General features: G+C 32.5%; 1 protein-coding gene across 5 annotated transcripts in view; it reads right to left on the reverse strand.

The window, feature by feature from the left end:
- UBR3 (ubiquitin protein ligase E3 component n-recognin 3) overlaps nucleotides 1-27,497 on the reverse strand; it is a 267,500-nt gene that overhangs the window by 174,297 nt on the left and 65,706 nt on the right. For all 5 annotated transcript variants that reach the window (XM_031960483.1, XM_031960485.1, XM_031960486.1 and 2 more), the window contains 2 exons: nucleotides 18,337-18,403; nucleotides 1,248-1,378 (listed from right to left, as the gene is read on the reverse strand). In XM_031960483.1, the coding sequence (XP_031816343.1) occupies nucleotides 1,248-1,378; nucleotides 18,337-18,403 (198 nt within the window). The remainder of the gene's footprint in view (nucleotides 1-1,247; nucleotides 1,379-18,336; nucleotides 18,404-27,497) is intronic.

Raw genomic sequence — 27,497 nt, forward strand, 5'->3', positions numbered from 1 at the left:
GAAACCGGTTCATTTAATAACTAACTAAAACATTTAGTGGAGGAGGATGAAGTTATTGTTTAAAATGACATTTTTTCATATATAAATTTCATTTATCCATGCTGCCTGAATCCTATGGATAATCAAGAACTGATTGTATTATTATTTCACCACTGCTCTTCACCCTTCTCTCCTAAAAATGAAGTAACCTTGAATACTGATAGAAGTTCAATATGTAATTATTACTTGATAAAATATTTAAGAGCCTAGACAAAGAGTCTTTTATACAAAAGCAGCAGAAAGAAAAAAGAAAATACATGATCTAAAACATAAAATGATTTGCTGCCAAATCCAATGGTATAATCAGAGCATCATATAAATAAGCATTTTTCTAAACATAAGTGCATTAATGGTCCTCTTCAAATTAAATATGACCTAAAATGTTTAAGGGAAAATGGAATTTTTTTAAACAATCTCTATTTTGAAACCAATTTAGTGTTATCTATATAAACTGTCTTTAAAGGGTTTGTGTTCATCAATTCAAGTAAACTTTCTGCAAGTTAATCTGAAAATTTGAGAAGGTAGATTCAAACTTATTCTTTCATGAAATAATTTGTATATAATCATAATAGCTGAAGCAATTATTTCACAGTATTTTGCTTCACATTTCTATTGATCTGTTTTTCCTCCACATACTATGGCAGTAATACTTTTCTAAATTTTCTTTTCTTTGCTTTCCTTCCCATGATGTTCTATCTAACAAAACCTTATTGCTTCACCTGTAAGACCTACAAACTTTACACTGGCACCAAAAAAGTTTTATAACCTTCATATTTTTCTGTTGCCAAAGCAGAGATAAGCAATAAAAAGATAAATCTGATTTGCCAGACTTCCAAAACACCAACATCAGATAAGTAATCTTATATTTTCAAGAGATGAAATGAAACAGATAGAGCTAAATACGCAAAAGAATCTGAGGTAACAAGACCATGGAGATGGGGACAAAAAGGATTTTCTCCCCAACCTATATTAAACAGGAATTCTAGTGGTGTACAACATGCAGCTTTGATTCCATTTATTCTCTTTAACTTAACAGTAAAAAGAAATTAACATGTGTCCTGTGAATTAAAATGTGATATCAGTTGTCACCTTCAATACAATAAAGCATCCTCAGTGCCTAAAATACTACCACATAAATGTTAAAGAATGCTTAGTAGAGAAAAGGAAAAGAAGAAAGTATAAATTTAGAAAGGAAAAATTTAAGATACCTTATAATCTTGATCTGGCAGCATGTTGAGTAAGAAAGTTACCATCTTTTGTGGAAATTCATATTTTATAGTCCAAAATAATAATTCTTCTAGAAAACTTTTATGTTTCAAAACATCCATAATAGATTGATCTGTATAAAAAGGAAAATTTTTTCACCAGATTTAAATGACCCCAAAGCATTTAAACTGCTTTACACTCAAGTTAACATTACATTTAAAGTGTTTTATATTAATTAATATTATACCATTAATGTAAAGAATATTTAAGTAACTAAATATCAGCAACATCTTGTCAATACATAACTAAGAATTAGACCCTGACTTTTATGAGATTCAACCAAAATATATTAACATAAATCAAAAAAACTGATATAAAAATAATTTAAAATATTTGGAAATTTGAGTCATTAAACATGATCTGGGTCTTGGGAATCAAAAGTAGAAGTTCTAGCTCTTCAGAATTATTAGCAAACTAACAAATAACATTCAAAATAAAGCCAACTTATAGCATTCAAAATTATTTTAAAGCAAACTAATTTCAAATGTTGCAAAAAAAAAAAAAAAAAAAAAAGCATACAACCAACCATAACAGAAAAGGAGGGAAAGGAAGGTTTTGAAATCTAAAGCAAAAAAAAAAAAAAAAAAAATTTCCCTTAGTTTTATAATCATCCTGCTAAATTATAACAAAGGGCATAAGTCATTACCAACATAACTAAATAATACTTCCTTAAAGAACAATTCCTTAAAATAATGTCATTGATGTTTCCTTTATTCATATTTGAGTAACAAATTAAAGATTTTCCTTTGGTATGAATATTTTTCATTATTAACTAATTATTTTTATTTTTTATATCAGATAAATCCTTATTTAAAAGTAGAAAAAAGTGATAGAGATTTTTTTCTGAAAACTACAAATTTAAAAACTAATTATCTCTGTAATTTCTTCATTAAAGCCCTGAAAGTTCTTTTCAAGTAGTTTAATTTTTATAGGATATACTTAAATTCCAGTCCTTCACATAAAATTTTCTGAAAGTCTCCCCATATAAATGACTACCTCTATAAGTGTCTTCTTTCCACCTAAAAAGTAACACAAGAGTTGCTTAGGTTAATTGTTATTAGCTAATAAAACTCAATGTTAAACTTCTATTTTATAGTGTCTCTATTTTGTTTTCTAATTTGGTTTCGTTAGGTTTACAATTGACACTTATTTTTTAAAAGATTTGTTTAAAAAAAATCAATCTTACTTATACTTAGAAGACCCAGCTGTTTTTTATTAACAGGGTATTACACAAATTATTCTCAAAAACTGAGAAAGAAAATATGCTATAAAATTTCATTCTGAGACAGACATCTTAATATTTAAACTATGGAAAGACAAAGCAAATAAAGAAAATTATATAACTATCATTTGTCAATATCAATTTAAAAATTTTCTGTAAAATCTTGGCAAAAAGACGAAGGGAATTTATTCAAAACTTACTAAGATAAAGTTATATTTATACCAAAGACAAAAGAATAATTTAACATTAAATGGGCATATATACACACTGAAAAGAAAAACATCTTAAATTATATGATATCAATAGATGCTGAAAAAGCTTCCAACAGTCATTTCTTCTTTAAAAAATAAATCTACTGGAACAGCTAGATGATACAACAGATAAGAGCATCAGTCATGTCAGGAATCAGAAGGAATTGAGTTCAAATACGGCCTGAAGTACAAATCAGGAGGAATTGAATTCAAATACGGCCTGAAGTACAACACTTATTACTGTGTAACCCTGATTATGTGACTTAACCCCAATAGCCCTGCCCCCCACCAAAAAAAAATTTGATTAATTTTTTTTTTAAAAAACTACAAAGAATAGGTATAGAATAGCCTTTTAAAACATCATTCTAAAGTATGCATCAAAACTAAAAATTATTCCCAACAGAGAAATTCCAAAAGCTTTACCAATCAATACTGGAGCAAAGCAAGGAAAGAATCTTTCCCAGCTTTAATTTGAAACAGTTTTAGAAATGCCAGAACTAATAGTAAAATAAGAGAAAAAAAATTAAAGGCATAAATGAAATAAGAATATTCCTATTTACTGACAACATGATATCATTTACATGGAAAATCCTGAAGAAATATCAAAAAACTGAGACAATTAAAAGCTTCAGAAAAGCATCAGGACTCAAAATAAAATCCACAGAAACCAACGGTATTTTTAGATGGCAATGTTGTAAAAAAAAAAAAAAAAAAAAAAAATACAACGAGCAATAATATATGGAAATTCCATTCAAAATAATTCTACAAATTGCATAAAAATATATGTAAGCTAACCCTCCAAAGCATATTAAAAACCTACACAGAAAAAAAAAATTTTAATCCTTCAAGAACTCAGAGTGAATTAGGTAACAGGAAATATTTAGTACTTATGACTTATCCATGATAATGTAATAAAAATTACATCATCTAAGTTAATTTCAAGATTTTACATTACAGTAATCAAACTACCAAAAAGACTCTAGCTAAGAGTCTCTGATCTGCTAAGAGTTCAAGAAAAAAAATGACATTTGGAGAAACAAAAAATCTAAAATATCAAGAAAAATAATAAAAATAAGTAGGAATGAAAGGGGAATTGTACATATCATAAAAGTTATCCAGTTACCATTAAAAATATTCAGTATTGGTTACATAGAATAATGATCAGAGAAACAGACTAGATAAACAAGAATCAGAAACAAATGAACTGAATAATCCACTGCTGGATCAACTTGGTGACAAATTACCTGGTGAAGAACTCATTATTTGACAAGAATTTCTTATAAAACTGGAAAGTATCTGAAAGAAATTAAGCTTAAACCTTATAAACATCCCACAATAAATCCAAAATAGATGCATCATTTGAATGCTAAAGGTTATATATCACAGACTCATAAAAAAAAAAATTGAGGAATCAGATCAAGTACCTAGATCAACTATAACTATAGATGCAAAGTGAATTACAAAACAAATAAGGAATAGAATTGGTCATAAAAGATGAAATAGGTTATTTTTGCTTATATGTAATATGAAAAGTTTTATCAAGGACAAAAGTAATATAACTAGGATTAAAAAAAGGAAACTTGGAAAACAATCTTTGTATAAATTATCTCTGATAAGGGTCTAATATAATAACAATAGTAATAATAGCTAGTGTTTATAAAGAACTTTTAGGTTATAATAGCACACTTTGCAAGTGTTATTTCATTTTATCCTCCCAATTAACCCTGGGAGGAATGTGCTGTTATTATTCCCATTTTACAAAGGAGGTAACTGAAGTAATCAATGATTTACCCAGGGTCACATAACTAGTAAGCATCTGAGGCAAATTTGAGCCCAGGTCTACCAAGTCCAGCAATTTATACACTATATCACCTAGCTACCTCTGTATATACAAGGTACAACAAAAATATTAAACCAAAAGCCATTCCCCAATAAACTAGTGACCAAAAAATAAGAAAAAAAAGTTTTCAAAATAAGAATTATCAACTATTAATTTGAAAGAACATTCTAAGCCATTAATAATAAAAAGAAATACAAATCACAACTGAGAATTTTATCTCACCCAGCAAATTGGCCACTGGGAATACTCAAGTGTTGGAGGGCATGTGCATGGTACAGTGAAATAACTAATCTGAAAAATAAATTGGAATTATGCTGAAAAATTGAATAAAATAGCAATAACTATCTTAATTTAAGTGATCTTACTGGTGGGCTTTAATACCAAGGTAGCCAATGATTAAAAAAAAAAAGTCAAAAGAATACTAAGATACACAAAGAATGTTGTTTGTACAAAGTAGCAAAGAAGTAAAAACAAAGAAAATAGTCACTGACTGGGAAAAGGCTATAAAAGTTGTTGTACATGAATATATGCCACTTCACAGACAGCATCCTCAAGTGAGAAGACCTCAGATCATAGGTGAGCTAGCCACGTTGAACCTTCCATCTCCTACTCAGCACAATAAGTCCCTGAGCAAAAGCTGTTAGAAGCCAGTCAGGGCATCTTCCAACTGCTCCAAAGCAGTCACTTTCATCTGTTGTCAAACCAATCTCACTACTCGGATAAGGAGAATCTCCAGGTCAAAGAAGAGCAACTTTCCCTTTGACATGAAGGCTCCCATCTTCTGCTGTACCTGTCCTTTGAAGATAGATGAATGGCATTTCTCTCAATAATGACTATTTTCACAGCTGATTATTCTCTTCACATCCTAATGACTCTGAATTCCTATAGAACATTATTCAAACCCCACTCCACACTACCACCTGATTCCTCATTCTAATCCCTCTCTTACTACAAAATTTTATCCTCACTCCATCTACCACTTTTCCATTATGCCTACTGAAATGCCTATTCCATAAGCAACAACTTTCCCCTCATCTTAAAACTGTTCCTCTCCCATTCCATCCATCTACTAGTTTTCTCTGAAACCTGGTTTTCCTTTAATGACACAACCTCTCTGACTACCCTTTGCAGTACAATCTGGACTTTCTTACAATCTGGACAATTACTCTCTTCAGTATACCAGTCAAGGGTAGGGAGTTGGAATATTTCTTGTTCCCCACGATCACTTACAGATTTTCCCTCCTTCCTCCACTATTCGATAAACTCTCTTCCTTTGAGGTTCATGATATTTTCACATCCACCACTTGATCAAAATCCTAGTACCTATTGTCTATAGATCCCAAGACACCTCCCTTCCTCCTTCAATGAGTATACCTGGATCACAATTTTTCTCTCCTCCTCAACTCCTGCCCTCCTACCAGAAGACTTGATTGATTGATTGATTCTTCCTCAAATACCATAAACAACCAGTTCCTCAATCTATGTTACTTAGCCTCCCATAAGTTACTCCTTCACCCCATTTCAAACCTATACAAATGGTCATCTAGCCATCATCCACAAATATATTCAAATCCACATTCATACAAGAATTCAGAAATCCCCTTATCCAAACATCATCTAGTGGTTTTTCATCTCTCCCTCTGCTTTCTCTTATATATCTACTCTTCATCCATACTATGATCTCCAATTCCCACTCAGGCAATCTCACCTGCATCAACTACTCCCATGTTTTTTCTCTAACTTGACTGCTTGATGAAATAAATTCAAACTTATACTTGTCATTCTTCTTAAGCCCTTTATCATACCCAGTTAAGCTTTAGTCTTGGATCACTCCCACCATTCACTGCCTGTACATTTGTAAGGCAAGGTGGAGTAAAATCACATAACCATTGTGTTCACTACAAATTTATGTTATAGAACCTCAACTGGGCCCTTACCTATTACACCTTCCTTATCAACTTTACCTATTATATCTTCCTTATCAACTCACTATACCAATTTTCACAGTGGTTTCTTCTTTTCATCCCTTCTCAAACCTCCTATGAGTCCCCCTCCTTTTATAGAAAACATTAAGACCATTTGCCATGGACTACCTCTACTCTCTTTTTCCTCACCTCCTGACTCAGGTGCCTACTTTCACTTTCTTTTCTATCTCCATCTTATATGATGAAATGGCCTTTCTCCTTATGAAGGCTGCTCAAGTGATCCTATGCCATTTCGTCTCCTCCAAAAAACTACCTTCTCTGTCAGCTTCACTCTTTCATTTATTTTTTGTCTCTCTTTTTCTATTGGTTCATAAACATGCCCACATCACATCTCCCCTATCCTGAAAAAAAAAAAAAGACAAAATCAATAACATATAAGTGCCTACTATGTACCAGCTCCTGGGTTAAACACTGGGGACACAAAGAAAGGCAAAAGATAGTCCCTGAAATGAAGGAATATGGTCTAATGGGGGAGACAAGTGGAACTGGAAATAATCAAGAAAGGAAAAGCATTAGACCTAAGAGAAATTAGTAGGAGGTAGGATTTTAGGTAGGATTTGAAAGAAGACAGGAGGCAAGAGATGTCATAGGATCACAAAGAACATGGGAGGAATAAGATGTAAAAAGATTTGATGTAGAGAGAGGTTATAAAAGATTTTGAATAGAGAATTTTTTATTTGATCTCAGAGGTGATAGAAAACCCTTGGATTTTATTGGGAGGATGATATGACGAAACCTGAGCTTTCAGAAAGATTAAGAAATCTGGCAACAAAATGGATCTTGGAGATGAAAAATAGGAAGGAGTTAAGGATGGCACCTAATTGTGAATCTGAGTGACTGGGAGAACGTTGGTGTCCTTAACAGTAATAAGGGAGTTTAGAAGAGGTGAGGACATATGAATGAATTCAATTTGGGACATGTTCCGTTAAAAAATATCTAAGAACATTCAGTTCAAAAAGTCCAATAGGCATTTGAAGATTTTAACTGGATGTCAGCAGAGAAGTTAAAGTTGGAAAATTGGATCTGATAATCATCAGCATAGAAATGACAACTGATTATAAAAATTGTTAATCTCATCAGCTCCATGACACTTAATGAAATCACCAGGGTGAAATATTATAGAGGGAGAAGAGACAAAAATCCAGGACAGAGTCCTCTGGGACAAACACCTACCATTAGTGATATGACTTGTACAAACATCCAGCAAAGGTGACTTCAAAGATCAGTCAAAATGATAGAAGAAACAAGAGATAGTAGAGTCATGAAAATCTAAAAAGAAGAGAGTATCAAGAGGTGACAATTGACAGCATCAAAGGCTTCAGAAAAGTCAAGAAGTATGAAGAATGAGAAAAGATCATTAGATTTGTCAATTAAAAGTGTAACTAGTAATTTTGGAGAAGCAGTTTCAGTTGAATGATAAAGTCAGCAGTCAGACTGTAGAGAGTTAAGAGGAAAATGGGAAGAAAAGATGTAAAGGTTTCCATTACAGAGAGACATCTCAAAAAGTTTGGTGACATAAGGGAAGAAGCTATGGGATAATATCAGGAAAAGATGGATATGTCAAGTGAGGGCTTTTTGAGGATGGAGGAGACATAGGCATGTTTTGTAGGCAGTAAGGAAACAGGCAGTAAACAGAGAAATATTGAAAGTAAGTAAGAATACAGATAATAAAGGAAGTGATTTGATGAAGACATCCTACATACATAAGCATGTAGAGTGAGATGATTTTTGAAAAGGAGGACATCTGATTAGGAAAAACAAGGTCAAAGACAACAGTGGTAGAACCTGTGAGATGAAGAAGTAAGAAAAGGGAGGTCTCAGCAATTTCAATTTTTTCAGTAAAATATTAACCAAGGTTTCAAGTTAAAAGAGTGAGAAGGATAAAGTCATGGGAGGTTTTTTATCTATGGTGAGTAAAATAGTAAATTAATTACTCACTAGGACATGAAGTATAAAAGGAATGCCCTGCCATAGTAAGGATACAATTGAGGTTATGTTGCGGTTATGTTGAGGTTATGTTAAGAAGCAGTTATAAAATTGAACTGGTTGAACCAAGGAATCAAAAAAGACAAGTATAGCTAGTGAACAGACTAGGAAAGAACTGAGGATCAAAAAATAGAAGGACTTATTAGGGAGGACTGAAAATAGGTTTGGGGATTATGAGGGCAGCAGAATGCCAACAGATTTTCATTAGATGAAGGGGAGAGGGAAACAGACGGAGAGAGGGATGGAAGGGAGGGAAAGAAAGTGTGAGAGAGGGAGAGAGGAAAAGAAGGAGAGGAGGAGGAAGGGAGGGAGGGAGCAAGGGAGAGAAAGAGGGAGGGAAGAATAGGGGAGGGAAAGGGGAGAAGGAAGGGTATAAAGGAATGAGGGAGAGGAAAAAGAAAAAATGGGGGGGAGGAATAGTGGAAAAGAAGAAATAGGGGAAGGAAAGAAGAGAGGTACAAAGGAAGGCAAGAAGAGAGGCAAGGAGAAAAGGAAGACAACACATATGTGACAAAAACAAAAAATATCAATAAAAGCATGCCAAAAATTCAAAAAACAATATATAGCTCATTAGAGATTATCGTCTTGATTATAAATCAACTATGTGCCAGGTAATGAGATAAACAAAATTAAAGTCATCAACCCTCAAAAAGTTTACAATCTATTTTATATACAATATACTTCACATAGTTCAAAACTTCACACGACAAAACTTATTTTTCATGTGATTTGGGCAGAAATGGAATAGGGAGGAAGTAAAACTATTATGTATTATAATCTCAATATTATAAACATAAGATACACACTCTGATTCTTATACAAAACATTCTATGAATTTAACAGTGTTACCAATCTTTATGTATGAAATGTTGATAAGTTCAACCAAAATCAAAGAAGAATAAAGCCAAGCACAAACTTTTGATTGTGTAAAACTTCAAGATCTAGACTGTGAATTCAACTACAGAAAAAAAAAAATCCTTCCTTATCATTTCATTATCCCCTTAGTTTAAGCAAGCTGTAGTAGAGATAATTATGTATAAACTGTAAGTACACTGTATACCTCTTTAGAAAAGTTTCTAATTTTCAGCAACCTAAGAATAAATTTATAAAATAGTAGTAGCCCAATACTTATATATTGTTATGCAGTGCCATGTATTTATTTACTACTTACTATATACATCAAGCACTGAGAATACAAAAAAAGGCAAAAATATCATCCATGCTTGCAAGGTGCTCGCATTCTAATGTCATTGTTTAAGTAATTATGGTACAGATTCCATATATAAGTATAAATGGAAAATATATCTTGAAGATATACAGAGAAGATAGAAATAGAAGATAAAGAACAATATTTACACATATGGGACAACCATGCAAATAAATTGAGTTGGGAGATGGAAGACGAGGTACAAAGAACAAATCAGTGTAGCTGGATCTTGGAGTTCATAAGGGGAATTAAGTATAAGAAAACTAGAGAGAAAAGAAGTTTAAGGGGTTATGAAGGACTTTTTAAATAACAAAAGATGGATTTTATATTTGATCTTGGAAGCAATAGGAAATAGCTAGAGCTTAATAAAGAGAAAGTTGACATGGTGGCACCTGTATTTTTGGAAGATCACTTTGGTAGCTGAGTAAAGGAGAGACAAGAGTACGGAGAACCTTGAGGCAGAAAGACCAATCAGAAGGCTACTGCAATATTCCAGGTAAGTAGTAATGAGGGGTCTCAAACAGAATTTATGAGACGAGTGAAGGGGATGTATATTACAAATGTTACAAAGATAAAAATGATAAAACCTAACAACAAACTTACATATGCAGTGTGGATGAAAAGTAAAGACTGGAAGAAATTGTGATAACAGGAAGGATGGTGGTGGCCTTAAAAATAAAAAAGCTAAGAAGATGGTCAGAGTTGAAGAAAAGATAAGGGATTCTGTTTTGGACATTTTGAGTTTCAAATACTTATGAAGCAATTAGTCAAGATGTCACTAGGGCTAGAAATACAGATTTCAGAAGCATCTGTACTGAGATAATAAGAAACTTGATTAAAAATTTTTAAAAAGGCAAAATAAATCTAAAAGTGGTCATTTTAAAAGAGAAATAAAAAGGAATATACAGAAACTATGGAATACGGCAAACTGACAGATTCCATGTCAGAAAAAAAAAAAATTGGGGAAGCACATAGTACCTAATATGTGGCAGACACTGGACTACTTAAGTACTTTTTACAAATATTGTGTCATTTGATCCTCAAAACAAACTTACGGGTTAGGTGCTACTATTATCCTTACCTTACAGTTAAAGAAACTGTGGCAAAGAGGTTAAGAAATTTTCTCAAAGTCACACAGCTAGTATTTCAGGCTAGATGTGAACTGAGGTCTTCTGACTACAAAACCAGCACTATATCCACTTTGCCACCAGTAAAAAAACCCAAATTAAGGAGCCGCTAGGTGGCGCAGTAGATAGAGCACCAGCCCTGAAGTCAGGAGGGCCTGAATTCAAATCTGATCTCAGATACTTAATACTTCCTAACTGTGTCACCCTGGGCAAGTCACTTAACCCCAACTGCCTCAGCAAAAAGAAAAAAAAAATTAATCATGGAACAAGGAATTTATTATAAATAAAATGGAAAGGCCAGTACAAAGATCCATGTTGTGTTTCTTTAAGCAACTGATTCTTATGTGTTCATTAGCATTTATGTGAGTTTTAGTAAAGGACATACTATGCTTACTTCTATTTTTCAGCTCTTTCTCTGAAAGTGGATATAGCATCTTCCTTGACAGGCCTTTGTAACTAATGTATTTATAAGAGTCAGAATAATTTAGTCATTCACAGTTATTCTTCAAATAATATTGCTGCTATTATATAAGACATTCTGTTGTTTCTGTTAATTTTACTTGTTATTTCATGCAAGTCTGTCTGTGTTTTTCTAAAATCAACCTGCTCATCATTTCTTACAACACTGTATTATTTCATCATAGTTATTATATAATCATAATTTGTTAAACCATGCCCAAGATGATACAACAAAAAGAGCTGTTATAAATATTTTTTTTTAAATATAGATTCTTTTCCTTTCTTCCTGATCATCTTGGAAAACAGACCTAATACTGGTATTGTTAGGTCAATGGGTAAACATAGTTTTATAATTCTTTGAGCATACTTTCCATACTGTTATCCAAAATGGTTGGATCAGTTCACAATTCCATCAACAGTGTATTAGTGTCCCATTTTTTGCACATCTTTTCCAACATTGTCATTTTCCCCGTCTTAACATGTTAGCCAATCCGATAGCTGATAGATATCTCAAAGTTGTTTTAACTTGAATTTCTCTAGTCAATAATAATGCAGAGAATTTTTTCACAAATTTAGATGGCTGATTTCTTCATTAAAAAAAAAAAAAAAAAAAAAAAAACTACCACAGCCTGTTCATATGCTTTGACCATTAATCAATGGGGGAATGACTCATATTCCTATAAATTTGACAAACTTCTTTATATATTTGAGATAAGAGACCTTTATCTGAGAAAATATCTATAAATTTTCCCCTCAATTTTTTGTTTTTCTATAATCTTGGCTATGTTGCTTTTACTTGTACAAGGCCTTTTTCATTTATAATCAAAATTATCCACTTTACATCTTAAAATACTCTCAATCTCTTGTTTATTCTTAAATTTCTTTCCCATCCATAAATCTGATAGGTACTATGTTCCATGTTCTTCTGATTTACTTATGCTATCTCCCTGTATACATAGGTCACATATCCATATTGACCTTATTTTGATAAATAATATTTGGTAAAATATTATTTTGGTAAATAGTAAGATATCAATCTATATCCAATTTCTGCCAGACTTCATTCCAATTTTCCCCACATTTTTATCAAATACTGAATTCTTAATCCACAAGCTTAAATCTTTATATGTAGCAAACAAATTACTATGATGATTTACTGAAATATATTGTATGTCTACTCTGTTCCAATGATCTACCATTCTATTTCTTAGCCAGTACTAGATAGTTTGATAATTAACATCTGATAATAGTTTAAGTAAGATGTGGTACTGATATCTTCACTTTTTTTATTAATTCCTTTGACATTCTTTATCTTTTATTCTTCCAAATGAATTTTATTATTTTTTCTACCTCAATAAGGTAATTTTTGGTAGTTAAGATGGGATGATATTGACTTAAGTTTTTAGGTAAAAATGTAATTTTCATTATATTGACTCTATCCATCCATGAACAATGAATATTTCTCCAATTATTTAAATCTGATTTTATTTTTATATAAAAATTTTTTTTAAATTATTTTCATGTACTTTCTGGATTTGTCTTATACTCCCTGGTATTTTGTGGTATCTACAGTTATTTTAAATGGGGTACATTTATTCTTGCAGTGTTTTGTTAATGATATATAGAAATTTTGATGATTTATGTAATATTCTGTTATTTGACTAAAATTATTGTTCCAACTAACTTTTTAGTTGAATTTCTAGGCCATATCACTTGCAAAAGGAAATATATTTTGTTACCCTATTGACTTCTAATAATTTTGATTACATTTTTCTAGCATTTCTAATAAATATTGCATAATACTGATGATAATGGATATCCTTCTTATACTGCTGATCTTACTGGGAAGGCTTCTACCTTATCCTCATTACAAATAATGCTGATGGTTTTAAGGAAATGCTTCTAATCATTTTAAGGAAAAACCAACTTATATCTATGCTTTCCAGTGTTTTATTTTGTTCTGGTTTTTTTTTTTTGCTGAGGTAATTGGGGTTAAGTGACTTACCCAGGGTCACACAGCTAAGAAATGTTGAGTGAGACCAAATTTGAACTCAGGTCCTCCTGATGCTCTATCCACTGCACCATGCAAGCTGCCACGTTTGTGTTTTTTAAAAGGAATGAGTGTTTTGAATTCTCACAGTTTTTCTGCATTTCCTGATATAATCATATAATCTTTGTTACGTTTTTTATTGATCTAATTGATCTAAAAAACTAAAATAGTTTTCCTTATGATAAACCATCCCTGCAGTCCTGATATAAATCTAACTTCATCACAATATATAATTTGTGTGATACATCATTGTAGCCTCCTAGTTTTTTTGTTTGTTTGTTTGTTTTGTTTTTTTTTAAATAATTAACCTGACATGGTCAGATAAGAAGTGTCTATGGTCAAATTTGAATTCAGGTAGTGGAATAGCCACTGAACCACCCAGCTACCATCCTAGTATTCATAAAAGGAATTTGGTAGGACTCCTTCTTTGCCTAAGATCCCAAATAATTTCTCTAACATTTGAAAAAAAAATTTTGTAAAATTCACTTAGTAAATCTATCTTAGTCCCAATTCTTTTTTCATATGAAGCTCATTTTGGCCTGTTTATTTTTCTAAAATAGATTTAAAATATTCTACTTCCTCTTCTGTCAATCTAGGCAGTTTATATTTTTCTAAATATTCTTCCATTTCACTTAAGTTGTTAAATTTTTTTCATATAATTGAGGAAAATAACTCCTAATAATTGTTTTGATTTCACCTTCATTAGTGGTATAGTCTCCCTTTTGATTTTTGATACTAGTGATTTGGTTGTCCTCTCTTTTATATATATATTAACCAATGGTTCATCTATTTTAGTAGGTTTGTTTTTTCATAAAACCAACTCCTAATTTTATTTATTAATTCAATGGTTTCCTTATGTTCAATTTTATTAATCTCACCTTAAATTATTTAGGATTTCATTTTGATGTTTAATTAGGGATTTTAATTTGTCCTTTTTCTAGGTCCGAAAGAGGTAGGCTGAAGTCCTCACTACTATTGTGATTCTATTTATCATAGTTTTGCTATCTATTTCCACCTTTAAAAATGTGGATGCTATATATTACCTATTATATCTTTTATTACAGTTTTCCCTAATTATCTCTTTTAATTAAATCTATTTCAGCTTTAACTTTGAAATCATGACTGGTAGTCCTTTTTTTTTTTTTCATCAACTAGAGAATAACAAATTCTACTCCGGTTCTTTATTTTTACTCTTTGTACATCTCTCATTGTTAAATGTTTTTTTTTTTTTTGTAAACAACACATAGATTCTGGGTTTTAATCCATTTTGTTATCAGTTTTCATTTATAGGTGGTTTAACCATTTTAATCACATTCACATTCAAAGTTATAATTATTTGTTGTATATATTTCCCTCCAATCTGTTTTTTTCTTCCTCTTTATCTTTCTCTCCTTCTCTATACCTCCTCAGATATCTAATTTACTTGTCCTTCTAATTCATACACCTTCTAAAAAGCCCTCTCTTATCTTCTCTACCTTTTTTCCTATTCCTTAATCTATTCAACCTTCTTAGAATCCCACCTTTATCCTTTTCCCTTACCCATTTCTTGATATGCACACCTTTCCAAGGGTCCCTTCCTTAACCTATCTTCTCACATTTCTATTTGACTATTAGTTATGTATATGTTACCACTGTTATATGTATATGTTGCTACTCTTTAACCCAGTTCTGATGAGAATAAGGTTCTAACACTACTAGCCTTCCATCTCCTCCTGTCCCCCACTCAATTCTTCCTTTCACTCTTCATTTGCATATTATAATTGCTCCATTTTACCTCTTTCCACCAAATTTTATTTTTTAGGATAATCCATAGTTACCTCAACCAAAGCCTTCAACCTACATATGCTATTTCAAACACTAGTAATGATAACATTCTTTTTTAAAATAGTATTTTATTTTTCCAGACACATGAAAAGATAGTTTTCAACATTCAAATTTGCAAAATCTGATGTTCCAAGTTTTTCTTCTTCTTCCTATCCTCCTAACCCCTCCCCAAGACATCAAGCAATCTCACATAGGTTAAACGTGTTCAATTCTTAATGATGACATTTTTAAAAATATGATAATAGCTTATTTTTTTAAATACTTGCAAAGATCATTTTCAACATTCACCCTTGCAAAATCTTGTGTTCCAAATTTTTCTCCTTCCCATCTCATCTCCCCCATCCCCTAGACAGCAAGTAATTCAATAGATTAAACATGTGCAATTCTTCTAAACATATTTCCACATTTAAATGATAACATGCTTAAGAGTTACAGATAACATTTTCCCATATAAGAACTAAATAGTTTGGCCTTATTAAATCCTTCATAATTGGCCTTTTAATATTTCCCCTATTTCTTATAGGTGAGCTTTTCCATTCAGTTTTGATCTTTCCTTCACAAATACCAGAAAGTCCTTTAATTCATTCACCCTTTTTTTTTTCACAGGATTACATTCAACTTTGTTAAGTAAATTCCTTTCCTCTTCAGAATATCATGTTCCATGATCTTTGGTTTTTTAATGTAGAAGCTACTAAATCATGTGTTATTCTGATTAGTTCCACAGTATTTAAATTGTTTCTAACTGCTTGTAGTATTTTTTCCTTGACCTAGGAGTTCCTATTAGTTTTCATCTTGAGATCTCTTTCAGGTAGTGACTGGTGGATTTTTTTCAATTTCTAGTTCACTCTCTAGTTCTAAAACTTCAAAGCAATTTTCCTTAATTTCTTGAAGTATATCTTCAAAATACACATACACATACACACACACACACACACACACACACACACACAAAATCATTACTTTCACATACACCAAAAATTCTAATATTGTCTCCTTTCAATCTGTTTTCTAGGTTGTTTTGTTATGTGATATTTTCACATTCTCTTCCATTTTTTTCATTTTTTTGATTGTTTTATTATTTCTTGTGTCTTATTAAGTCTTTAGGTAAGCTAAAGACTTTAGCTTACCCTTTCCCAGTTCTAATTTTTAAAGAGTTATTTTCTTCCATAAGCTTTTGGACTTTTTCTTCCAATTAGTTAACTTTCTGTTCATAATTTTCTTTATTTGTTTGTTACTCTTATTTTTTTCCTAAGTTCTCTTCCCAACTTGTCTTAAAATTCCTAACTGTAAATAATTTTACTTAATATGTTATGCTTCATTTCAGCTAAAATCAGTCAGGAATAGTTCAAAAATCTACATTAAAACACATAGAAACTGGGGCAGCTAGGTGACGCAGTATATAGAGCACCAATCCTGAAGTCTGGAAGACCTGAGTTCAAATTTGACCTCAGACACTTAACACTTCCAAGCTGTATGATCCTGGGCAAGTCACTTGACCTCAGATTGCCTCAGCAAAAAAAAAAACAAAAAAACATAAAAAAAACATAGAAACTGAAGATGGCTCCATAATTGTTTCCATATTTAATACCACCTTATTTTCAAAATGTCAAGTCAAATTTTCCTTAACATAGAGAATAACTTCTGATTATTTGATAGCATTGCAAGATATCAGTATTGTTTCAAGAAACTAAGATACGCTGAATAATAAAACACATCAAAAAATAATTAAAGGCTTACATCATTTTTTACTACTTTTAAGCATGAAAAACACTGAATTCAATCCTAAAAACAATCAGCTATAAAATATGTCTTTTTGGTGATAAACTTTCACTTCCAAGAATAGTGAAAAGAACAATATTCTTTCCTTTTTTATCATGAATCCAGACAAAAAGTAACACATAAACAAATGTATTTCATTATTAACTACAAATAGGAATTAGTTGTGACCAAAGTCATACTATATAAATGTAGTACAAAACCACATTTCAAGTATTTCCTAAATATAAAGCAGAACCACTGAGCTGAAAAGAGATTTTCTAATTGAGAGTCATCTAAAGATTTATTCCAAGCCAGGTGATTGAATATCCAAGGTAGTTAGGTTCAGACATTCCTTAGGAATCTGGAGAGTTCTATTCTATTGATGAGAGAGGTCCTAATACTGTAATTTGTTTTTATAGGTCTGGGAATAAACATAGTCTTCCCAGAAATTCCTAAGATCTGAATTCTTAAAGCTGAGAAAAAATCATAATCTAAACCCCTGAGCTAACCCTAGATCAAAGGCTATGTATGAACTTGTAGACTATGCAAAAGAATAACATTTAGCAGTACTAGTCTACTTTATACCATATCTCTAATTTTTCTCTTCTTTTCTCTCTCATGTTTTTTGGACATTTAAAATTCTATGCACAGATTTTCTCATTTTTTTCTTTCCTAGTTACTATATTATCATCATTTAGAGAATCATTTGCCACCAATGAAGGAACTTAAAGAGGTAGAGGGAACTAAACTAACCAGGTCTCCTCATTTTTAAAAATCAGAGAGAGTTCATTCCAACTGCTTCAATGAGTGACCCTAATTTAGTCCTCCAGAGACAACCAAAAACATGATTGAACCTAAATGGTAAGGGGAAAAAAAGGTTTAAAAAGCTATTATACCTATAATTTAGCAACATTAAGTTGTGACTTACAATGTCCTTCCATGAACTTGAAAAGCTCTAGACTTTCCCAGATTAAAAATTAATAATTTTAAACCTCATAAACTTCATCAAAATAATAAATTTCATGCCAAATAAAGCATTATATAAAAATCAAACAGACCAAAGGAAAGCCTTTTTTAAGGTCAAATATAGTTATATAAAAAACATCAATAAATGTCCAATAGTGTACATTTTATCTGTCATTTTTACAGATAACTAATTATATGTCACTGTGAATTATAAAACTATAAAAGATTCCCTTTACCCAATTTAAATTGGCTAGGGTTTTTGGTACACTAACTGAATCACCTTGGGAGTTTTTATGCAAGACAAAAACAGAACCAACAAACATGAGAACAAAATTAAATCATCACTTTATAAATACCTTTGACACTGCTGCTTAATTTTACCCTCTTGCGTTTGCCCACACCTTGGCTACCATCCTGGTCCTCCTAGAAAAAAAAATTTGGCAATGAATACTAGAGTGTAAATTTTAATTTAACAGATTTTACTTTTACAATTTTATTGTTAACAATTAATGCTATAACATTTTAATAATACCAACTCTAAGACCACTCCTCAGTTTTACCATAAAATCAGTATATCAGTGACATAAAGCACTAGATCTTTCTAATATTCTTCCTATAAAGGTATCTTCTTGCTCCTGGTTCTTTGCTAAATTCCTTTGGAACTTAGCCTACTTCAACTGGCGTTACAGTTATAATAAACTTTGCCCCTTGATTTGGAGACGGATATAAGCCTGAAAATAAATTCTTTTGAAACACCTCACGACACCAGTCTGGAACCCTAATCTTTATGAGGTCTCCTTTGAATCCAACATTTAATGGTCCTGTACAAAGAGAATCTGGTCTCCATTAGCTAATTTACCCCCTCCTTCCTAGAAGCTGCATTATATCAATAACATAATATAAATTCTTCTTTATACTTTGTTCACTATTAGATTTCATCAATAGGTGGGAAGAGGGTGAGGAGGGCCTCACCAAGTGTGTCTCCCCCCACATACATATTTATTGTAAAACCAAAATGATAGCAGGATGATTTCAGAAAGGCCTGGAGAGACTTACATGAATTGATGCTAAGTAAAGTGAGTAGAACCAAGAAAACAAGATTATGTGATGATCAACTCTGTTAGACTAGGCTCTTTTCATCAACGAGATGATTCAGGCCAATTCTATAGACTTGTGAAGGAGAAAGCCATCTTCATCCAGAGAGAGGACTGTGGGGACTGAATGTGGATCACAACATAGTATTTTCACCTTTTTTTGTAGTTGTTTGCTTGTTTGTTTATTTTTTCTCATTTTTTTTTCCTTTTTGATCTGATTTTGTGTGTGTGTGTATGTGTGTGTGTGTGTGTGTGTGTGTGTGTGTGTGTGTGTGTGTAGCATAATAAATATGGAAATATGTTTAGAAGAATTACACATTTTTAAACTTATTTTGGATTACTTGCTATCTAGGGGAAGGGAGAAGGAGGGAGAAAAAATGGAACACAAGTTTTAGCAATGCTGAATGTTGAAAATTATCTTTGCATGTATTTTGAAAATAAAAACCTATTTATTAAAAAAATCTAAGTGACCTTCTTAAATTCTGTTGCATTTGGTTTACTTTCAATAGACAACCACTGATTCTATAGCAGAGCAATTATGATGTGTTTGAGATTCAGCATCAAATGATGAGATTGAGAGCAATTGGCACCATATGTTGGAGTTTGGCACCAAATATTGGGATTCAGTTCATATGAAGAATTCACAATGGCTTTTCTCTTTGGCAAAAAATATGCTTATTTACAAGAAGAGATTACAGACAAAATGACAATGTAAAATAGGCACCAGGGGTGGTAAATAAGAAACAGATTTGGGAGAGGATACAGTTTGGAAAGAAAGGGATTTTTACAATTAAGAATGGAAAAGCCAAGTTCCTTAGTGGAACTCACAATTTACCAGGAGAACGGGAATACTTCATGAGGTAGGAATACAACTATTGACTGGAAGGGTAAATCTTAAAAGGTAATTAGGACCCTAAAAGGGCTATAGTTAGCTATAAGGAAAAAACAACAACATGAGGCATGGTGGAGGGAATGGGAAGAAAAACTCCATGAGACAGAACACCTTGGCCGACTAATTCAAAAGAATTCAGCAAAGGTGACATGGGCTATATAAGTAGGTTTATAGGGGAAATTTAACCTCAGGGGTTTGACATCATAACGTGGCTTTCTATTGTATATAGTAATTGTATTTAGTTGTATTGTATTTTGTATTGTATAATTGTATATAAGATTACACAAGACCTCCACAAAAGTAGAAATGTAAATCTGAACTGATCCCTATCAGTGCTCTTCCCTGTCTGCTTCTGAGAGTAATTTTATCAGTAAGTACTTCAAGCTTTCTCTGCCAACTCCACCTAGTGACCTATTAATTATACTATCCCTTCTAACCCAGAACTATTTGTAATCTCCCTCAAATCTCACCACAAAAACTTCTCATTTAAAACTAAGTATATTTAGCACTAGAAAACATGTTTACCTTCAGAGAAAGCCTCAGACATAGAAAAGGAAAAAAAAAGGACAATAAAGTTTTTCATTGCATCAGAAAAGATGAAAATGCTTAAATATATAATTACAATGAAACAGTTAACAAATTAGTATAAATGAATTTCAATGCACAAGAGAATGATTTCAGATCTTTTTTGTTGTTGTTGCTTATTTTAATAAAGTAATTAGAGGGAAGAAAGGTATTGAATTACCAGTATCTTTGACAAGAAATCCCCAAATGGGGTCATGAAGAATTAGACACAACTGAAACAACACAACCACAACAAATTCTAACTTCTTGATTCCTCATTCTCCTTAAATCTCATCATCTACTCCATGGCATCACCTCTCCAATGTTGTGGTCCTCTTCGAGAATAAAGGACAAACAACAATCTTTAAGACAAAAATTCTGTTGAATCTTAACTTCCTATCATTCTATTGTCTCAGTTTCTCACTCATTCACCCTTATCATGACCACCATTTAACTATACATTCTCCTTCTAAAGCTATTTACACATATTCATGATTTCACTTTTTGCCTTTCCTAGTCTTAACACTATGAATAGCCAATTCAACTCTACATTATCACCTACTTGTGAATCTTTGCTCTCATGTCCAATTGATGTTCATGCCTCAGCAAATATCAATCCCAGATTACTTCTGCCATTTGTCTTCTTTTACTCAGCTGCTGTTATATAGAGCTGGATGAAATCACACAATTATGCTAACTGGATACACTACAGATTTATGTTATCTAGCTTCAACTGAATCATCATTGGTGAAGAAAGGCAATCCTTTTAGTCCTCCCCATTTCATTTCAATTGTCACTTACCATAAATCCTATATCAAATTTCCCTTTCCATCTTCAAATCTCTGACATTCCCCTTCCTTCTTCTCTTACCTGAAGATTGTCTATCTTTACTAAGAAAAGTGAGACCTTGCACTCCTTTTTTCCTATTTGTTTCTTTTCAAAACACATTGACATCATCTGCCCTTTCTTCCTCTCCTTAAGTCTCTGCCAAAGATGTAACTTTTCTTCTTGCAAAGGTTAATCCTCTTTATATCTGTTTGATCCTATCTTCTCTCATCTTTCCAAACAGATTGCAACTTTAATCATTTCCTCTCTATATTATTTAGTATATTATTTACACCAAATCACTGTTTTCTTCCTTTTGTATCATGAGATAGAATGTTTCTGTTAAGCATCATTTAATCCTCATTATTTCTCATTCGATACATTTTAAGTATTTGTACTTTTTTCTACATTATCTCTGTCACACATCTCTTCACTAATACAGTAATCATTTTAGTTTAGAACCTTATCACTCTTACATGGACTATTTACAATGGCTTTCTAACTTGAGTCTCTGTCTCAAATCTCTCACAAGGCCAAGCTATTCATAATATAATTGCCAAACTGATTTTCCTAAACCACTGATTTGAACATATAAACTCACTTCTGGAATCAAATATAGATTCTACTTAACATTCAAACTCTTCACAACATGCTCAACTTTCTACTTTATTACATATTGCTATTCTCCATGTACTCTATGTATGGTCACACTGGCCTTCTTACTATTCCTATACACAATACTTCTTTTATTTGCTTTCTCTATCAAGAAGAATGTTTACATTGGGAAGAGGACAAGAAAATTGGTTAATAAGAAATTGATATACAAGATAATTAAGGGGAAAATAAAATACTCCCTTGTTGTCATTTATGAATACAAGTCATCAAATCCTGAATCATCACTTACTGGAAGAACTGGAAAATAATATTGTTGAAGTACTGTCAGTGATATTTTTATTTACTGAAGTAAGCAGTTACAAACCCCTGCTATGTGGAAGGTCTGTTCTAGATGTTAGGCAATACAAGGAAGGAAAAGGAAAGGGAAAGGAAAGGAAATATCTTATACTATCAAGGAAATATCATTTATACAACTAAATATAAGAGAGAGAATTTGAAAATGATGAGAACACTATCAACTATAGAGAATAAAGAAGGCTTTCTTATTGGAAAAGGAGTCTGAATTAAATCCTGAAGGAAACAGGATGCTAAAGAAGGAAAAATGAAGACACAACATATTTACTATTTTAGTCAAAGAAATGGAATTAGGAGACAGAATGTGAAAATCAAGGAACAGAAAAGAGAGCAACTTAAGTATAGAGAAGTTAAATGAAATAAACCTAGACATATGTCTAAAGCAAGATGGTAGTTTTTATTTTATCCTGAAGATAAAAGAATCAATAGTCAATAGAGTCAGTAGCATTTATTAAATACCCATTATGTATCAAGCACTGTGTTAAGCTCTAGGGATGCAAAGATAGAAAAGTTCACAGCAGTTAAAACAGACAATTTTGATCATACAAAAAATTTAAAAAGTTTGGCACAAACAAAACCAAAACATCTAAAATTAGAAGAGAAACACAAAATTGGATAGGGAGGGGAGAATCTTTGCAGCAATTTTCTCTGATAAAGACTCATTTCTAAGATAAATGGGCAATTTAGTCAAATGTATAATAAGTGCCATTTCCTAAATAATAATGGGTCAAATGATATAGGTAGCATTCAGAAGAAGAAATCCAAATTATGAATAGCCATATAAAAATAATTTTTGTCACTAATAATTAGGGAAATGCAAATTAAAACAACTCTTAGGTACTACTTGATACTTATCAAATTTGCTAAAATTATAAAACAGGAAAATATCAAAAGCTGGAAGAGCTAAAGAAAAACAGATGCTTTAATGTATTATTGGAGGAGCTACCAAGTGGTGTCACCATTGTGAAAAGAAATTTGGAACTATACTTCAAAACATATTAAATGGTGTTATGCCCTTCAACCCCGTCATTCCACATATTATTATACCCCAAAAAGATCAAAAAAAGAGGGGAAAGGCCCATATGTCCTTTTACAACCTGTCTCTCCCCTATTTTTCCTGTCTCTTTAGACCTTACAGTACCCATATACTTGACAATATAATGGCACTGGCCTCCATGGTGATCTTTGCACATGATATCCCATCTCCCAATTCTAGCTATTTTCACCAGCTATTCTTCTTTCCTAGAATTCTCCCTTTCTCATCTCTGCCTTGTAGCTTGAAGTCTCAATCAAAATCTCACCTTCTATACAAAACCTTTCTAGAATTCATTTCCAATGTCAATTACCTCCAATTAATCCTATATATATCTTGCTTATAAAGAGTTATTTGCATGTTGTCTGTCTCATTAGACTGGGAGCTTCATTGTTATGAACCAGAACTTGAAACAAGGTGATAACTCAATGGAATTGATAGAAACAATTCTTGAGTTTACATCTTTGAGAATTTACACATTAGTTCACACATTTGGGAGATTTCATGGTTCAGTATGAGATATCCAAATTCACACCTCCTATAATCCCACTCTCAGAGGAAAAGTCAATCTTTGAGTTTACACCTCTAAAAGAGCATAAAAACAGCTTCAGTCAGTCAGTTCAGAAGATTGCCAGGAGTCAGAGTTGAGCTAGAGGCAGAAGCTGGCAGAGAAGCTGCAAGAACTCTTGGAACCAAGGAGGGAGATAGATAGGCCACCAAGAAAACTAACTGGGGTATTTTGGAGGAAGCAATAAAAGATCTGAACTTTTAACACCTGGCTATATTTGAAGTGACTATTACTTGGAACAGAAACTAAGGCTGCCTCCAGAAAACCTCCCCAAGAAACCTGTTCCCAGAGAGAACCATCATTTTGGCATATTATAGAAAAGAAAAGAAGACCACACTTCATGACATCTATCTTTTGTCTTTCTTTGCATTTCCAGCATTTAGAACAGTGACTAGCAGCTCATAACTAGTTACTAGTTTTGATTTGTATATTATATAGGCTTTTATGTTCTTTCATTTATCAATGTGGAGTTTATTGTGGCAGAATTAAAATATTCAAAACCAAATTTCTACTTATTTTAATTATTTATTTAATTTAATTTCTATTTAATATGTTTTCTGCATTCTAATTTTTCTTATCAAAATGTGAATTCTTATCTCAGAGGTCTTTGGATTTATCAAACATTAGGCTACTATATTCATTTACTATGCTGTAATGTAGTTTGAGATCTAGTATTGCCCTTTCTTCTCAGATAACTTTTAAAATTATTCCACTAAGATTCTTTATTTTTCCAAATGAAGTTTAAGTTATTTTTCTAATTGTATAAAATAACCTTTTGATAGCTTGATTGACATAGCACTAAATCTTCACATTAATGTAGGTAACATTGTTATTTACATTATATTAACATGCCCCTCTCAAATTGTTGGTCTTTTTCTCAGTAAGAAGTGTTTTGAAATTGTATTCATATTATTCTTGTGTCTTCAAAGGCAGAGTGCCAAATACTTTATAATTTTACTTTGAATGGAATTTTTCTAATGTTGAATTTTGCTTGTAATAATAGAGAACAGCTGATGAGTTGTTGCTATTTTAAAGTAACTGATTCATTTATATTTGAATCTCTAGTAAAAGATAAATCTGTTGTTTTACCTCCTTTAGCCTCCTGGATGTTTATGGACTTTATTTTGTGGTTTGGATGTTTAGGAAGGTATTATGTAATTATAAATGATTCTTATATATTCGCTAAATTATGCAAAAACAAACAAAAAACACCCCACAACTCTTAATATTAGTACCTTATTTCTTTTCCTCTGTTGGCCAGACTTATAGTATGGTCTTGAAAGCAGTAAAACTAACAATTTTGAAAATGTATTCCTGTAGACTTTTTGAAAAGTTGAATTTTCCTTTGATAAGAGCAAATTATTAATTTCTAATTTTTTTAAAAAATTCTAAACTTATTTATCTCACACACACACACACACACACACACACACACACACACACACATATATATATATATACATACACAGAAAGAAGAAGTTAAAACATGGGCCACCAAGGCAGTGAAAGAAAGTAACAGGCAAAAAGAGGCAAAGAATTTTGGAGAACATTTTTTTCTCTTTTTAATTTTCTTCTCATCTCTCAAAATTCAGATGCCTCTAGCCACTATCTCCTCCTTCTCTCTTCTCTCCTTTGACATAATTAGGTCTCCTTTCTATTACACTAGGTTTACTCCTCTACCAATAAAAAGATACAATCCAGAAGCTTGTCCTTAATTCCACTATCTCCATTCTCATTTATCTTCAATCTCTAGTTATCTACTAATTGCCTCCCCATAGTCTACAATACACCCAAATATTAGAGGCACTTAAATGGTATAAAGGATAGATGTTGGGCACAGACTCAAGAAAACTTGGGTTCAAATCCAACCGCAGATACTAGTTGTGTGAACCTGGGCAAGTCACTTAACCTTTGTCTGCCACAATTTTTTCATCTGTAAATTATGAATAAAAATAGTACCTTTATCCCAGGATTTATATTAAATAAAATGAGGTAAGGTGGCACAATGGATGAAGTTCCACGCCTGGAGTCAGGAAGACTCATCTTCCTGAGTTCAACTCTAGCCTCAGATACTTAATGGCTGTGTGACCCTACCTGTTTCCTCCTCTATAAAATGAGCTGGAGAAAGAAATGGAAAATCACTTCACTGTCTTAGCCTATCTCAAATCTTAAATGGGGTCAACAAGAATCCCCAAGAATGAACAATAATAAAATATCCTAGTCCCTGACACATAACAGATACTTTGCAAAAGTTTATTCTCACATCTTTCCCCTTACTTCCAATGTCTTCACATGCTCAAAAAACTCTCACCTAATCCATCCATCTCTACTAGCAATCATATCATCTCTCCTTTTTCTGACCAAATTCCTTGAGAAAACCATTGACAATAAGTGTCTCTACCTCCTTCTCATTCTCTTCACTTCTGACTTCCAAACATCATTCAACAAACTGGTCTCTTCAAAGTTATCAGTGTTTCTCAAATCTAATAGTCTCCTCAATTCTTATCCTTCTGGATTTCTCCACTGCTTTTGACATCCTCTTTTCTCCCTGATACTCTTTTCTCTAGGTTTTCACGACACTACTCTCTCCTGGTTCTTCTCTAAGATTTGACTACTCTTCTCACCTTTGCTATATCTTCATCCAGGTAATGCCTGATAGTAATAGGGTTCAAGTCTACTCTTCTTCCCTCCTTCTATATTTCACTTGGTGACCTATATTCATTTATCATATCTCTCTCTCTCTCTCTCTTCCGATCCCTCTCTCTCCCTCTCCTTCTCCCCTCTTTTCTCACATCTTTTCATGTTTGCACAACTACAATAGCCTGCTGCTTAGCCTATCTCAAATCTCTTCCCACTACAGTCTTTCTTCCACTCATCTTTCAAATGGATCTTCTTAAAGCACAAGTCTGCCCTAGTCATCTCCTATTCCACCAATTCCAGCAGCTTCCCATCACTTGCTGGATCTAATGTCAAATCTTCTTTGGCCTTACAAGTTCTTCATAACTTCAACTCCTTTTACCTTTCCAGTACTCTTACTTCTCACTCTCCACATGCTCTGTGATCCTATGACAATAGCCTCCTTCAAGTTCCTGCAGAAGATACTCCAGAGGGCTGGAACAACTGCAGAGGACTGGAACTCTGAAAAGGTGTACTTGAATCTGAGACAGCAGAGTAGTTAAGTTAGTTAAGTAGTTAAGTAAGTATCTACTCAATGTGAGATAATGGTTCTACAAGCATATACTTAGATGACATGGTAATGTGATGGCTCTCCTCAGGATTGGATTGCCTGCTGAATGTGTTGTCATGAGGTAATTGTAGCGAAGGATTGGAGGTCTGAGGGGAAAAGTCAGAGTCTCTCTTCAGCAGCTCACTCAGCAGGAAAGACTTCAGGCTCCAGACTCCATCTTTGACAAGCCATGTGGCAGCTTGCCTGCCTCCTTCACTTCTCCTCCTAAAGACCAAGGACTCTGACTGAGCCTGAGGCTCTCCAGAGAGCTACAGTACATTCCATCTTCTGAGTGGAGACATTTTTACCAACTGCCTCCCAAACCTCTCTCACCTTCCCTCCTATC

This window comes from Sarcophilus harrisii, chromosome 3 (assembly GCF_902635505.1).
Source record: "Sarcophilus harrisii chromosome 3, mSarHar1.11, whole genome shotgun sequence".
NCBI lineage: Eukaryota > Metazoa > Chordata > Mammalia > Dasyuromorphia > Dasyuridae > Sarcophilus > Sarcophilus harrisii.